General features: G+C 40.7%; 1 protein-coding gene across 1 annotated transcript in view; it reads left to right on the forward strand.

The window, feature by feature from the left end:
- Positions 1-1995: 1995 nt before the first annotated feature.
- MBTPS2 (membrane bound transcription factor peptidase, site 2) overlaps positions 1996-17284 on the forward strand; it is a gene marked incomplete at its 5' end in the record, with an annotated part of 32816 nt that continues 17527 nt past the window's right edge. Inside the window, 6 exon segments of the mRNA XM_080354753.1 lie at positions 1996-2007; positions 2009-2107; positions 7560-7708; positions 9394-9532; positions 14486-14589; positions 16705-16832. Of these exon segments, the coding sequence (XP_080210879.1) occupies positions 1996-2007; positions 2009-2107; positions 7560-7708; positions 9394-9532; positions 14486-14589; positions 16705-16832 (631 nt within the window).

Here is a 17284-nt window from a genome sequence, read left to right on the forward strand (position 1 = left end):
GTGTGGACAAGACAGCATGTGGCTGGGTTTCTGAATTCTCCTGACACCAGTCCCAACTGTTCCGCAGAATGGTCCATGAACCCACAGATGAATGCATCAGAGCTGAGGGACAGAAGGAATAAGCATTTGCAAGAGTGAGATGTCCTTCTGTGTAACTTCTCACAAACCAAGGCCAAGGAAAGTTGGCCTGGAGCGGGAAGAAAAAGGTGGACTGGAAGCCACGAACTACAGAAGGTTCTCACACTGCTGTTGTCTTGATTCCTGAAAAATCTTTGGAAATGAGAAAACTGAGGGCATGATAGTGCACCTTTTTCACAGGGTAAAGGGGAGGGGCATGAAATAAATAATTTAATTTTCCTAATAAAAATAAATAAATAACTCATGCTTTTTTCTGTGGATAAACAACATTTAATCCAATTCCTTGTATTCCTTAAACACGTGTTCATTAGAGCATAAGCAAAACAGCGCTGGGTGCGCGGGGGATTCGCTCCGTCCAACATGCACACCTTTAAACAATAAGAAGTGTGCTTAAATACAGTAAGGTATTACATATTCATAATGACCCCAGGAATGCCTATACATATTCATAACCTTTCCCCGCTTCTGACTAAAATGAGTCTCAGATAACCATTTCCATAGACCCTCCCCTGTTGCACCTGCGTAGTGAATTTCGTGAATTTGAGGAGGGGTCTTTGGATGAAGGCTCCTTCAGCTTCGTCACAGTGAACTTTTTACCTTTGGCTCATTATGTTGAATTGACTGGGACCCAAGCTGCCAAGTCGATTGAAACCAGACTGGTGCCCCCTTTTGCTGTAAATCTTCGTTATCTTGTCTCCTCAAGTTTACAGCTAGGTGCAGTAAAACTTCTTATCTTGCCATTCGATGGGGTTCTGTTCTTCTTAACATAAAGCTCTAAACAAAGCATTTATTGTGTGACTAAGCCTTAAAGTGTTAGTTTGTTAGTAGGCACCCGTTTTAAGTTTTGGTTAACCCTTAAAATGTTAGTTCCCTCTGTCAATATAACTTCATATACAAGTTTCATGGAGCTTAACCACCTTTTCCTTTTTCCAGGTTCAGAGCCCGTGCCTCATTTGGTTATATCTGTAAACATTAAACATCTTAGCACAAATCACAACTGCATTTTTCACAGGCAGTTCAATTTACATAGCTTGCGTAGCCAAAGAAACACTTTTTCTTAACCTTTGCCAAGTCTTGTTTGGTTGCTGCATTCAAGCTCTGAATGGAAGTCTTTACAGTAGGAAAGGCCTTGATATTAGTGACCTCATGGCACATGCTGCTTCCAGCAACAGCGAAAGACACACCCAAGAGGAGCAGGAGGGATCAAGCCAGGCATAGAATTAATGTGATAGCGGATCGCGAATGAAACTCAGCTGCCTGGAGAGCACTTGGCTGAGGGTCACACCGTGGCCACCAGCATATGATTTTGTTGTGTCATGAAGTCAGTGTTAAATTTCTGTAAGAATGTGAATGCTTAAATCGAATCATGTCACTCTGTCGCCACTGAAGGGCTTCCAGCAATCTGCCTTTATCCCACCACCGCACACACGTTTTATTCTCCCCCGTGTTTCCTGGCCGTTTCCCCCGCAGCCACCGCCGGGCAGCTCCTCTGAGGGGACCTCGCCTGCCGCTGCCTCCGCGACTCAACACGTAACATAAAAACACCCCGCACAGACACACAAATACCTAGAATAAATTTAGCAAAAGGCGGAGGCGGCACCGGCTCCGCCCCCCTCCCCACCTTCCCGCCGACCGCGCAGGCGCAGTCCGCCCCCGGGCGCGCGGAGGCGGGAGTGGCGGCCGCCCCACTGCGCACGCGCACCGCCTGGCGACGCACTCCGTTCCCCCTGCGCGCTCGGATCTGACGTCACCTCGGCGCCTGCCCGCGCTCGACGCGGTTCCCGGAAGCGTCCGACCGGGCAGCGTAACTGATGGAGAAAGGTTCCGGGGCAGGTTTGGTTCCGGGGGCTCCTCCGCATGAACCGAGGCCGCCGCCACCGCCACGGCTGCAGCAATGATCCCGATCCCGGTGGTGGTGTGCGTGCTGGGGGGCTGGTGCGCCATCTACCTGGTGGATACGCTGCTCAAGGTGAGGGCTGTGGGCGCGGAGCCGAACGGGGAGCACTCGGCCCCGCGCACGCCGGGGCAAGAGCCCCGCTTCACCCCTCACACCCTGCCGGCGCCGGGAGGGGGGCGGCGGCAGCCTCATCCTCGCCCGGCCGGGGCCCGGAGAGAAGCCGCCGCCCCTCGCCCACCCTCCGACACAGCAGGGCTGCCCACGACCCTCCCCGCTCACAGGCAGAGGGAGGTGCCTCTCCCCTGCCCGAGCCGGCGCTGCGCGGCCTCTCTGCAGTTCAAACCTAACGGCCGGCGCCAAGCTCGGGCCAGTGAGGCTGCCCGAGGGTGCGGCCGTTTGTGTCCGTCCCCCTCCCCGAACCGAGGCGGCCGGGGCCGGTAGGGCTCGGAGTGGGGGCGCAGGGGCCTCCCCGCCCCGCCCAGCTCGGGGCGGGCGCCGCGCTGTTTGCAGCTCCGCAGCTCCGGGTTCGGTGCGGCCGGCCGGCGCTGTGTCTGCCCCGCGGGCCCCGCTAGCCTCCCCTGGGCTGCCGGGGCCGGCCTGCCACCGAGGGCGAGCCACCCCGCCCTGACAACGTGGCCCTGCAGGCCTGCGGGAAGCCCTGGCGGCGGCGCCTGGCGGGGGTGGTTTGCTCCCGCCCGTCGCTACGTTCGAAAACACCTCCCAGCCGGCTCCAGGTTTCGGGCCTACATTGAAGGAACAAAGCTGTGAAACGTTAGGGAAGTCAGCTTTTAGTCTGCTGTTCAAGTAGCTTTAATGTGCTTCTGGAGTTTAAAGTGTTATCATCTTTTTATATTCTAAAAAAAAATCATAAGTTTGCTGTGTAAAATATGAGTTTTAGAATTACTTTGCAAAAATTACGTCCGAGCATTATTAATGCACTTTTCAAAAATTAATGTCCTTAGTTCTACTGAAAGAATTTGAGACAGAGCTCTGTACAACTGCTTTTTCAATAAATAAATTCTAATCTTCAGAGAGTATTATAAGACTAATCTCTCTTTTCCTGATAGAGAAGAAGGCTTGAAAGGAAAGTAGACCAGCAAGATATCATTCATTAAGTTTAATTGTTTGTTTCGTTTGTTGTTTTTTTTTTTTTAAAGCTCGAGAAGTAAGATTTCTGAGAGATGATTGCAATTGCGAAGAATATATGCAAAACAGGACATTAGGTAGTTAAATATGAGGAAAAATGAAATTAAAGGTTTGATCTGTAATTCTTTTGCTTTTTGACGCTAAGGTTAGAGTCCAGGAGCTGCACCTGGTTCTGCCAAGTGCACATAGGGCCTAGTGGTTTCAAAGTTAAAAAAATGCTCATTTTGTCCCTCCTGTAAAATAAAGCAAGAAATATGGTAAATTTTAAGTGATGAGAAAAACTTGGAAAAATAAGTGGCTCCCCCTGCTGCTGATCGTTGGAGAGCAAATGTAACTCGGTGAATGATGAGAGCTGTTGATTGCCAAATGTTAGTCTGTACATAACAACAATAAAAAATAGAGTAATTTATCTGAAGATTTTTCTAATTTCATTACATCAAATCTGTATTAGGTATTTGGAAACAAACGTGGCCTTGTTTTGAAACAAATTAGAAGATTGGCCAAATACCAGAGAAATGTGCTCCTGACTGTAGTGAGACACACCAGTCACCACCAGAAAGGTCAGCCAACAGGCTTGTTTTGTTTTGACAGTAACTTTGTGTCTGATGAAGAATCTTAGAGTGTGAAGCAAGAGCTGAATTTAGGTATTGGACCTGTTGTGCTACAATGCTGAGACTCATTTGTATTTCAGAGATTCTGAATGTCTATTGCAGCATTAGATCTTAAAATCATTCGGTTTTGTAAGTAAGGGCAGCTGCTCCTTGTTACACCCACTGGTAGAACTTAGCAGCAGCAAAGGATAAAAAAAAGGAAACTCCACAGTGTTTAGAGCCAACTTAATGCCTGATTTATGTTGAAATAGAAAGGGGAATGCATGGAATGCTATAGCAAGCAAGAGAGCCCAAGAGCTATATTTGAGCTTCGATCTTTTAACTAAAAGTTGACAAGGGTTATTAATAGTCAAGAAATATGTAGGAGCTGCTGGGTTTTACTGAACTTATTGGTAGATCTTTTATGTACTTCTCAATGGTGAGTTTCACTGTAAGCACTGCAGCCAAAATAGAATTTGAATTAAATAAATAGATTTATATAATTAGGAAACTCAGTTTTGTTTGTTTTATTGCTGGTACTGACCTGGGGCTGCTAGCAACCATAGCAAAAGGCAGTCCCCGCTTAGACCTCAAATCACTTACAATTTGATTACACCAAAAGGACATACAGTGCCCGAATGTAAAACAATACAGGAGTACTTTTCCATGCATGATCTTGTTGATATTTTTGGCGAGTGAAGGATGTGTGCTGTAACTAGCAGTTGATGTTTATTCTGTAACCTTGTCCAATGTGCAGTGTCTCTTGCTCAGTTTGTTCCCTTACGGGCTTTGTTCAGATTTCAAACATTTTGTTAGGCTGACTCTTAGAAAATCTGCAATATAGAAGGCACAACTGTGTGTATAAATGCATTTTTGCACAGATAAATTCACACATTATAATATTGCTAGACTTACCTTACAAGATGCATTTGTGTCAGCAAACTAAAAATATGCAGAATCAAGCTGGGACTTGGAATTTTAAGTACCTCTTGTTGCTCTTCATTGAACCACTGGCACGAAAGTTTCCATTGAAGCTTGGATCCTACAAAAGGGAATCACTCAGGCAGACGCCTAAATTTCTGCTCCCCGGCATCCTAAATCATCCCATTTCATTCTGCCTGAAGGATTAGGAATGAGCAAAGGGTAGAAGGTTGTCCCTCCTTCTGCTACAAGAAATAAAGGATGCATTAGACGCATTCAGTCAAGGTTAGCCTTCAGCTTTTAAGGTCAGGAAGCTGAAATGGTTCAGGGCTCTTGAACAGATTTTGTCAGCACAGAAGAATGTTAAGGACTCCTGTTCGCTGGCAGATATTTAGGGAGCTCCTGGAGTATTTAACAGACGTTCATTAATTTGAAGGCTTGCATAAACAAAAATGGTATTGCTTTTATAGTAAAATTAATAAAGATCACTTAGAACTCAAAGAAGCAGAGCCAAGGCCTGTGTGAAGGAAGTGAAATGAAACATAGGATACCAACATACCCCTTACCATGGCGTGAGGTTGCACATGGTAAAGTGGTGGTCATACTGAGCTCAGGAGACAAGGAACAAAAGTTTGCATAGAGCTTTTAAATATATTTTGCAAAGGGGTTCAGTCACTTTGTGACCATTAATACAGTTTACACAACTTGGGAGGAAAAGGCAAAAGTAAAATGAGGTTTGTTTTTTTTTTTCCAATTTGGCAAATGTATGGACAGCAATTCTGTATTTTTTATGGAAACCTATATATTTATGCCTTGCTGGTACAGTGGGGCTGTGATGCGGTTGGCATTAATTTGAAGGGATAAATCCGTGGTATTTCTAGGGGAAGGGTTCATATATGATAGAAGGAATACCTGTTTAAAGTGCCAACTCAATATATCCAGGCAGCGTTATTAAAATAATATGTGGTTGGGTTATTTTCTTTTTTTTTTTGACTCTGAATGAATAGGATGTGTTTAATTCCCAAAAGACAGTTTCTCATGTCAGAGAGTACTTATGTCATATGTATTTTTGTTCTTAGTTATCTGATAGATTATATGAGGTCTTTTCCATTGTTTCTTTGCCTTGTGTGTTATTACTTGTACAAGTGTAATCATCTTTGTGATCTGTTGAAGTTAGCAAATGCTGGGTTAGCAATTGCTGATCTGGTTGTGGACACTAAGTGGTGTCATAGGAAATGACTAGTGTTTATTAGGGAATACATTATGAAGAATTTCCGTTGGTGCCCTCAGCTGGTTGAGCAAAAACACGACCCAAATCAGTAGGGTGAAGAAGAAGGAATTGGCACAGGAATATATAGTCAGTAAGGATAAATGATGTAATGGGTGATAAATGAACAGTGACCTGAGTAAATGGGTCTTGTGTCCTAGGAAAATTGCTATTTTCAAATAAAATTTTAGTGTTCAAGTTTTAATTAATTCAGGAAAATAAGAAAAGCTATGAATATTGTTGTGCAAGATGACATCCTTACTCCCCACCACCACTGTGGCAAGACAGGAGGACTGCAAGGAACTTGGCAAATTCTTAATTTGTTTGAAGAACCAGAGACAACAGCCAGAAACTTGTGAATTTCCTCTTGCCGAGGGAGAGGGGAGCCTGTTGTGAATGACACATTCCTGATGTCTTCAGTAGGTGCTGCTGCTCATAGGGAAACTTGGGAACAGTGCTCCAGATCAGATGGCTCCAAAGACTTGTCTGGATTATGTCGGAGACACTCCTGCCATGGGAACTGCCCAGGGTCATCTTCAACTAGATCACGTTGCTCAGAGCCCCATCCAGCCTGGCTTTGAATGTTTCCAGGGACTGAGGCATCTACCACCTCCCTGGGCAACCTGGGCCAGTGTTTTGCCACCCTCACTATACAAAATTTCTTCCTCGTGTCTAGCCTGAATCTCTCCTCTTTTGGTTTAAAACCATTAGCCCTCATTTCTCTTTCACTTCCACGGAAAGCGTTCCTTCAGTTGGGTTTCTGATACTGGCTTCCATGAAGCAGGCCAAGTAAAGTCTATTGAGAAGACAAGCGCCCTATAATATGAAGTAGCAACTGCAAAACTATGTCTATTGGTCTATAATATCAGATAATACTGCAGATAAGTGTTAATCATATAGTTCATAGGTCACATTTCTCATAAAGATCTTTGGAACTATTAGGAAGGTAATCTAGCAGTATTTTGAAATGCTGGGAAGTTATACTGAAATTGCTGTTGCAGTACAGGTTGATAATTTTAAATTTCTTCTGGCTTTTTGTTAGTATGATGAAATATTTCAGAGTTTCTTTAGGTATAGTCTTTGTGTTTAAAAAGTAGACCTCGTTTTCTACCCTTACAAAAGGGTATCCAGGTACTGATCCATATCTCACCAATATTAGAAGTATTTTTTTCAGCTGAAGCAAAAAAAATGCATTTTTCTTTATTGTAATTTAAAAAAATGTTTACTGGAATACAATTGCACATTGAAAAAAATACCATAAACAGTTCACTCTTTAATCTTCTAACCAGACAGTTAAAAACTACTGAAAGTGATTTAACAATATGGAAGGTGATATAAGATCTTGTTTGTCAGGTAACACTGGACACCTGATTGCTCTCGCAATCCTAGAACTGTTGCAATTTACATCAAAACAGTAGCATAATGTTTTCATATTACGTGTCACACCTACCTATATGTCAAAATGTAAATAATGTGCAGGACATTTCCTCAAATATATATATCTGTTTTTATATAAACAGATCACATTTACTGCTTGGTCACATAATGCAAAAATCTCCCGAGAAGACTTTGGTTAACTGATTTTCCATTGTTTTTGCAGTCATCCAACTCTCTGAAGGCATCTTATGAAGACTGGCTGCTGACGTATGGCTTGAGTGTCTCTCCTTTTCACATGCGATGGCAAACAGCTCTCTTCAACCGCCAGTTCTACAACTGGGGGAGATGGAAGCCCAGATTTCTGTATTTATGGTATAATTCAGGATTTTTTTTTCTTCTGTCAAATACAAGTCAACAACTTAACCACATCTGTGCCTTTCAGCCTTAAAATTGCAATAGATAGACATGGTTATTTCACTGGGCTAACAATAAAACCAAACTAGTCTGGTTGCCATAATTGTGCTGTGCCAGTATAAGAATTTCTCCTCTGCTAAAAAATACATAGCTGTAATATGGGTGGCATATTGACATGCTATAAAACTAGAAATCTGTAAACTATTTTTACCTATAGTTTGAACTATACATAGTTCTTCAGGGTACAGCTATTACATGTAATACTGCATACAGAAGTAGGTCTGAAAGCAGCTTCTCATATCATAGATCTGCCCATCACTGTATACTGAGCTTTCCCACTAGAGTTTACAAAGTATTCAAAGACAGTTGTGTCCCTGTTGTCAGTCACTGCCCAGACATTTAGCAACGATACCTGCTCAGAAGCACATTGCTCACCTTCTTTATCTGCCTGCATGTTTCCCTGCTAAGATTGCACGGCGTGCTGGGAATGGCTAAATAAATACGGTGGTTAGTGTGGATGCTCCTGGACTGCTTTAGAAAATTATTGCTCAGTTGCCTTCCTAGCATTACTTCATATCTGCTCTGAAAATGTAAAATGAGGAAGGTTTGAATTTCTTTTCATTTCCTGTATTGCTACTCCCAGTCAGACTGTAATAAAAGAGAGGTCTGCTTCATATTGCTTTCTCTCATATGTAATGATTTTTCTATTTCAGTTTGAAATAGCTCAATATCAATCACAGTTTTTAATGTGTTTAATTTATTACAATATAATGTTTCTACCAGTCTCTTTAATTAACATTACAAGTACATGTTGCTTAAAATAAATTACTAATTCCCAGGGAGCTTCATTAAGTATGGTAAGAGAACAATCATGCTATTCGGAGAGGAAAAAGAGGTAGTGAATTGAAGTGTTTTAGCTAGAAACTAAACTTCATCACATCTTTCAACTACTGGATAGTGTAAAATAATAATTCTGAATAAAAATTTATCCCTAGGTGGGTTGACATAAATTGAAGTTATTTTCAACACTGATTTTCATGAAAAATAAATTGGTGAGAAGAACAATGTTTTAAGTATTTTATTTTAATCTGGTCTTGCAGTTGTACCTTTTAGTTTTTGTTCTTTAAAAAAGGTTGAGTCTCATTTATTGTTCTTTAGCACTTTTTGTTGTTTGTGAGGAAGATGCAATTTTTTAAAAATATGCTTATATAGATAAATACATATGCTACCCAGTAGTTTGCTTCAGGTCTTTAAATATGTGATGGTGTGGTGCAGCATGGTAAATTATACATTGTGAGTTATGTTTTTATATTCCTAGCTAATGGAAAGTTACATATATTGGGTAACTAAATAAAATTTAGAATATTTGAAAATTAATCAGGATGTAGTTTAGAAGTAAAATATTTACTAAGCAAGGAAAATATTATATGTCATTAGTCAATGTTATTAATATATGTTATTATTAGTTTTCTTTAGCTAATATTTTTATACTGGATTGTTGATACAGGAATGGTAATAGCATCAGGTAAGTTTTGCCCTATGAGTTTGGTGTGCTAAGTTGCGCTGAAGCAGTTACATATAGAGAGTATATACCCTATCTTTTTGTAACTATGCATTGCTAAACCATGTGCTTCTCTGTGTAGGTTCAGCATAGGAATGGTGTTCGGTATAGTTGCCATGTTTGGCTCTGTTATTCTTCTTGGAAAGACACTGATACAAACACTGACACAGATGCTCACTGAGGCACCAAAAGCCCAGAATGATCGTATGCTGCAAGTTGTGGTAAGTGTTCTCCCTTCAGGCCCTGATTTGAGAGTTGTGAACTGATCTTAACCGTTTCTTAAAAGGGTATGTGATGCTTAAATCCTCCCATGCAAGAATAACCCAACTCCTGATATTAATCTACATTAAAATTTTCTGGTTTGTTATCAGCCTTAAAAATGGGGAGTAGAAGCAGTAAAAGAGGGGAAGCGAAATGAAGGCAAATGTGTAAAAGTTTACATGAAAAATTCTCAGGAGTGAGAATTTGCTAGTAATTTTGAAAAGCTCTCAATTGTCATAGTACCAAGAATACAAAACAGAGCTAAGAATTTGCCTCCTCTGAGTTTTGCAATGTAGTGGCACTGGTGACCTTAAGCTTTGCAGAGCAAATCCATAGTCCACAAGAAGAGAGGACTTCTACTTCATTTATTACAGTACAAAACATCAGTGGGAAAGGAAAGAAATGTAAAGAGCTTTGTGTGATAGGGGAAACAAAGATTCATTAGTGAGGAGATGGCATATATTTTGATTGTTCAAGGACTTATGCCCTAATTTGTGAAACTGAAAGTTCTGTTTCTGGTAGTATCAAATTAAAAGCCTAATAGAGTTCTGATGCTGGATGATACATTGTATGATTTTAGAAAAGAGTGTATTTCACAGAATGGGAGAGATTACAAATAGTGTATTTTTTATCTCCATGCCAGGCAGTAATTGAAGAACTGACTTTGCCATTACAATAATTTTAACCTGGAAGGATTCCTAACTACTCGTATTTCCCCAAGAGTGCTATCTGGCCAGAACATACAGTCATTTTCTAGAAATGTAGAAAGTCTTGTGAGGTTGCTCTGCCTTCTGCTGCATGGCTTAGAGCAGATGTGCCCAACCATATTACTCTATTCAAGCACTCAGCTGGTTTAGTGAACAGGAGTTGGGAATTGTGCTCTGCCATGATAGGTCTTCCCCTAAGTGCTAGACTGACTGTGTGCAGCTAGACGTAAAAAATTGCATGAGTGCAGGAAGCCTGATCATTAACATGTGCCATAAATGCAATGCCTTTGGGGTGGTTCGGGTCTGTTTCATGCAAGCAGGGTGAATAAAGAAACTGCAGAATGTGTTGGCAAAAGCAGGCAACGAGACCTGGGAGAGAACTGGTACTGCCACTGCTATCACCCCATCCACAGCCTGCTCCTGAATTATCTTCAGAAGCAGACAGGAGTGGGCAGTTTTGGCATCCAGTAGAGCACAAGTTAAACAAGAGACAGAAAATTTTTAAGTTACATGCCAGCAGGGTCTATCGTAAGCCTGCATGTCTGTTACATTCTGGAGTAAGAAAAGCCTCCCTTACATCTTCAATTTTGGAGGTCATTATATGGATTTATCCATTTTTGTGACACTAGAGTAAACTTGTCATTTGCAATACATTGCTCTTTTGAGAAAATAATACAGATGCAGCCAAAGTAAATATGAGCCTTTGGAAATAACCTGGTATGAATCTGAACTATAAAAGCAGAAATCTGGGATAATGTTCACAATTTCAATGTGGAATTGATTCCTCAGTGGCTGCCTACTGGCAATATCACTGCTTTCACACCAAGGACAGACTAACATTGAAAAAGATGGAATGTGTAGGGATAGTGTGATGTCATGTGTGGGGATAAGGTTACTTCTTCTAAGTTAACTTGTGGTTCCCTTTCTTTCCTACCTCATTCTTTCATTTCTGAATGATCACAGTTGTATAATTCTGCCTTAAAAGAGTTTCAGTATTCTTTTTGAGGGGAATGTGCTAGCATAATTTGACACAAGACAGTGACCCACTTATGGTTTCAGAGAGGTGAAGAACAAGTCAGGAAGACCTCTCCTCATTTAAATCACTTATTGTTGTTGAGCCTGGAGAAGAGAAGGCTCTGAGGAGACCTTATTGCAGCCTTTCAGTACTTAAAAGGGGCCTGTAAGAAAGATGAGGACAAACTTTTTAGGAGGCCCATTGTGACAGAACAAGAGGTAATGGCTTTAAACTGCAAGAGGGGAGATTTAGACTAGATATAAAGCAGAATTTTTTTTACAATGAGAATGGTGAAACACTGGCCCAGGTTGCCCAGAGAGGTGGTAGATGTCCCATCCCTGGAGACATTCCAGGCCAGGCTGGACGGGGCTTTCAGCACCCTGATCTAGTTGAAGATGTTCCTGTTCATTGCAGGGCATTGGACTAGATGATCTGTAAGATCCCTTCCAACTCAAACTATTCTATGATTTGTATTTTACTGCCTGAAGGAAATTGAGTTAGTTTTTAAAAATAAAACAAAAGCTTTTTTAAAATTCAATTTTAGCCTGTGACATAAATCTGTTTGGCCTTTAGCCTTTGGCTGTGGAGAGAGGAAGATAGAGTTCTGCTTATGTTTTATTTATTAAGATTTCTATACCCTTCTGTGCTGGTTTGACTGAAAGCAAGTTAATTTTCTTCATGCAGTTAGAAACTTTTCTTTTTCCTAGTTAGCACAGTTGTTGTTTGGATTTAGTTTGAGAACAAGAAGACACCCTGGGACAGAATTAATGTTTTTCTTCGAGTAACTTTCCAGTGTCTTCGAGGTGAAACAAATTGGATTTAAGAGCTCACTGTTATATTTGTTGTTGCCTGGGAGCCACGGTCTTTCTGAGCTCTCTGCCCATACTGGGAAGGGGGCATAGATAGGATTGACCTTGACTGACATCCACACTGATAAATTAGAATATTCCATGCCATTAGTGTTCTGCTTCATATTTAAGGAGAGTCGGGTTTTCTAGCTAGATGGACTGAGACAGAAACCTGTTACAGTTCTGCTCTGTTTTGGGGAGTTCTGTTTGGTACTTTCCTTAGTTTAGCCTTTTGCCATCCTGCCATTTTGCGGTGGCCTCTGGGCCTTTCTGCCTTTTCTCCTTTTCCGCTGGGATCAGCTGTTGGGACCAAGGCAATCTCTCTTTTCCTGGGACAGGCAGCTCAGCACAGAGAGAGTTTGTGAGGAATTGCATTGAGTATCTTTTATTTTAGAATCTATTTTCCATTTTATATATATTAGTAGTAGTATATTTGTATTATTTTGTTATCTTATTAAACTGTGTTTATCTCAGTCCACGAGTTTCTCCCATCCCTTTTGATTAGGTCTCCCATATGGGCGTGCAGGAGGCGTTAGCAAGCAGCTATCGTGGTTTAGATTGCTAGCTTAGGTTAAACTGTGACACCTTTCTCTTTTGTTCAGTTGCGTACTTTATTTAAATCACCTATCTGTAGTTAACTGGGCTGTTTTCCTTTAATTGCCCCCTCTTGACAATTGACAAAAGTGGGAAAGAGGCAGAGCAGTTACTAGCAAAGGATCTTATTTTACTAAAGGATTTCCAGAAGATCATAAAATATGACAATACTTACTCACAAAATACTGCTATTGATTTCAGAACCCTTTGTGAGAGTCAGCTTCTATTTTAGGTGAATCCTAAATTAGCTTCTTTGACATGAGGTCTGAAAGCATCCCGTGCTGTGTTCTAACAGGCTATAGTCATGGTGGTATAAAGATGGGAACTCTTGCTATTGCTGTCTGCCCTTCTGTGTGCCCAGAGCAGAGGGCCACTGGCAATGCCAGTTAACTGGTGCATTAGTGCCACTAGCTGATGCTGTAAAACAAGCAGTGGATGCTGAACAAATGAAGAGTAGCTGTCCCCATACAGTGAGTTACAATAGTCATGTCGTGATCACACTCTGGACAGAATCGGTGAAATTATTCAGCTTAACATTAATGAAAACATTCTTTTGAATAATTTCTTTTAGCTATTAGATTGTATCACCCACCTAATGTAGAATTCTGCTGCATGGGTAGGTGAATGCAAATAATTGCGGAATGTGGACTGAATGAAGGTAGGATCAAATGGATTCTATTCAGTTGGATCTGCAGCCTTTTGTGTCCCACAAGGGTAGTTTTAAGAGAGTCCTATAGACAGGCCAGGAATTTTTGCCCATAGCATCGCTTTTCTGCCACTGGATTGCGATTCGAGTTGTGACATCAGCTGTTCATGACTGTACTGGAGTGCTCCCTGCCTCAGGTGGGGAGGTGTGTGGAGCAGACCGGAGAACTGTCCCAAAGCAAGCAGCAGAAGTGGCCTTATCATCCCGCCACAGCGCGGCTGCTGAGCGGGGAAGGGAACCGAGTAGGAGGAAAGTCCATTGGCAGGAATGATGGGATGGTTCTTTGTTCTCTGACTCGTGACTGCTTTGAAGCCCATCTGGAAGGGCCTGGTGTCTCATGACTAGTGTGATGAAGGACCTGGGAAGTGGTGGGAAACCATAGCAACAGAAGGAATGTGAGAGGCCTGCATAAATTTGCCTTTTTTTTTTTTTTGCCATATGTTGATTGCCAAAACTTGAACAATAGTCAAAAGTTACCCTTGTAAATTAGGGATAGTCTTGTCATTTGGATAGGCAGAGAGAAGGGAAACTGACAGTTCTAGTTGTAGGTTCATTTTTTCAGCTTCTTGGGCTCATAGTGTTTTAAGTGCCATACTTTTTTTTTTTTTTCTTTTCTCCTTAAGGGTAGATATTCTTTATAGCTACATGCCTGGCTGCAGGAAATTGTAAACTAAGGCTCACAGTTGCCAAGCCTGTCTCATTTGAGTGGAAGTCTGTGTACATTTTTGTAAACTTCTTGAGCTTAATACAGAGTAGGACACGTTTGCTCAGGGTTGTGGAGAATAAGGGCAGGGAGAAGGCTGTTGCATCTGGAGAGCTTTTCAGCTTTCAACAAAATAATATATATTTACTATATTAAAAAATACATTGACTAAAGTGGGAGAAGAGGTACAAGCTGATAGTGCTGTGTGAGAACGCGCCCTGTTCTGTTGGGGGTCTGAAGAAGTTGAGTGAGAGCAGCAGCTTTAGGGGCAGAATGATTTGTCTTTGTACCTCTTGGTTTTCTAGTGTGTTTTGTTTTGTTGTCATGCCCACATCAACAGGTGCCTGGTGTAAATTTGCCTGTCAGCCAGCTGACCTATTTCTTCTCTGCAATCCTCATCAGTGGTGTGATACATGAAGTCGGCCATGGGGTGGCAGCTATTAGGTAATACAAATTACTTTTCTCTTACTATGTGCCAACAAAGCCTAATAATCCAGAGCATTTACTTACAGGTGAATGTTGTTTGCGCCTCTTCAGTTTATCTAGGGAGTCTGTTTATTCTTTATTTCATAGCTTCCTTATATTTTAAGTTTGGAAGGGTGTGCAATTAGGGATAGAGTTTTAATACAGTGTCTATTCTACAGATCATGAGATAGGAGTTCTGCTTTGCAAATATACCGCACTGCATCAGGTTTAAGAGAATACTTCTTTTAGTGCTCCTGTTTTTCACACAGCAATTGCATTTCTGTGGCTGTGGCACTTGAAGAGGACCCGTGTGCTATTGCACAATGGTACATTAAAATAGATTATAAATTGGTTTGTTTAAACATAGCTTGTGAAGTAGCATATGATCATGCTGAAGCAGTAACTCAGTCAAGTGTGATTTGCCCCTATGAATCTCAGTGATATGTTAATTTTGATCAAAGATTATCCTCTTAATGTCACTTAACTATAATGACTACGTCACAACTAGGTGACATGATTAATCATTACTGTTAAATGACACTGTAGCATAAGAGGGTTAAGTGGTGGTTACTGGGGCTGGTATTCAGGTGTCCTCTGCACTTCTCCTGGACACCATCATAACCTGTTCCATGAGCATGAAGCCTTACATTGTTTCTCTGATTTTCTTGAGTGTAGGGAGTCATGACTACATCTTAACCCATTACTACCTTTTTCTTATAACCCCGAAAGTTCTGAATTAAAGGGATGGTTTGTGACCCTGTGTGTTTCATATGCTCTGTTTGTCTTTCAGCTTTTTTCCCTGTGGATTTTTCTATGGAGGATGAAGCTCTTGCTCATCCCACCACAGGAAGAACCAACAAAATTTTCTTTGTCTTACAGTGCCTTCCCATGCTACTGGTTAACTGCAGAGCAGTCAGGAGTAACTATAGAGCTCTTTTTAACCAGAATGGATAATTCTTATGCCTTAGTGGTGTGATAACTCCATTGAAGATCTGAAGCAAAGGCTCTGAATATTCAAGTTTGGGTTATGTTTTTTGCAAAAAATTGATTCCAAGCTATTTTCAAGGGGAAAATTAGGTTGTCCAATGTACGTTACTGTTGCTGTTTTCTCTTTGACCATTTTCTTTTTTTTTTTTTTCCCCCCAGCACTGGCTAGGTCTGTAATGCTGTTAGGGTCAGTTCTCAGGGTTTAAGCTTTACTAAATAGCTGTGCTGTGGGCAAATTTTATTCTTCTGGGAAATCACTGTGACTCCCTTAAATCTAATACACTTTGTCCAACTTTAGTTCAAGATTGTATTGGCTGTGATCTACAAGCACTTAAAATATTTGAGCCTTAGCTTAGTCAGGGCTTGTGCCAGAAAAACCTTTGTCTTCTTCCCTCTGTACTTGCCTACCCAAGTCATGAAATCGTGTATAGGCATTAAAGTATTACTAATTGGTAGTGTGGGTAGGTCTGAGAGTTAACCGCAGGGAATTAATGTATTACTTCATTCTGATTAATTTTGTATAATTTAATGTCTTATTGTATATGTATAATAAAGAAATAAATGTGAGTAAATAAAATGCTATGCCCAGCGTACTGTTGCAGTAAAGATATGGGATTAGTTGATACATGCCTGATTTGTCTTGGAACATGATTGTCTTGGCATGATAATGGAACGTTATTGTCTTGATACAGGATTGTCATGCCTCTATAAGTCCCTTATGAAATGTGTTGCTTCATAAAACCTTTATGTACTTATTCCAAAATGTGCCATTTAAAAGGAGTTGTAAAGCCTCTCCTCTGAAAATTATATATATTTTTATTTCCTGTATGACAGTGTCAGCTACTAATATATTTAAATAGCATTTGTCCTTTTAACCTCTTGACTTATTTTCCTTTTTTCAAGTTTACAAAAAAGTTCCTTTTTTTAAGTTTACAATTTACTTATTTAATTATTTTTAATTATTCATATTATGAAAAATAAGTTAATTTTAGAATTATAATTTTAGTTATTCTTTTAGTCAAAAATAGACGTGCTATGTAGAATCTGTTTTTCATTTGTTTCTTTGCAGTAACAGTCCTTAATTTTTTTCTTTTCTTCTTTTTTAAGAGAACAAGTTCGATTTAATGGATTTGGGATTTTTATCTTCATTGTCTATCCTGGAGCGTTTGTTGACCTCTTCACAACACACTTGCAACTGATATCTCCAGTACAGCAATTAAGGATATTTTGCGCAGGTTCGTGCTTTTTTATTAAATCTTTGCTTAGCACAGTTACTTATTCTATGGGCAGCACTTGTGAATCCTTGGTGGAGGATTAAAGGTTTAAAATGAAGACGTACAAAAGCTTCTCTTTACCTGAAGATGATCCTTCTGTTCTGCACCTAAATTGTGATTTCAGAAAATCATTTGATCATTACTGCCCATATTGTGCTGTTTTCTGGAGGAAAGACATCGGTTTCTAGGAGCTTAAATAAGTACCAATTTCCTGTAATGAAAATGTTATTATACCTAGATCTGATTCAGAATAGTTGTGCATAAGAAAATCCAGTTGTGTGGTTAGGGAAAAAATGTGGTTTCTGACCTTCCCGTCTCATTAGAAAAAGGTCCTACACCAGCTCAGGTGCAGAAGTTCCTTTGTCTTTTTTTTTTCCTTCATATTGTATAGACTAAGTAACAAAATTTTGGAG

The sequence above is a fragment of the Nesoenas mayeri genome, assembly GCF_963082525.1.
Source record: "Nesoenas mayeri genome assembly, chromosome: 1".
NCBI classification, from domain to species: Eukaryota; Metazoa; Chordata; class Aves; order Columbiformes; family Columbidae; genus Nesoenas; species Nesoenas mayeri.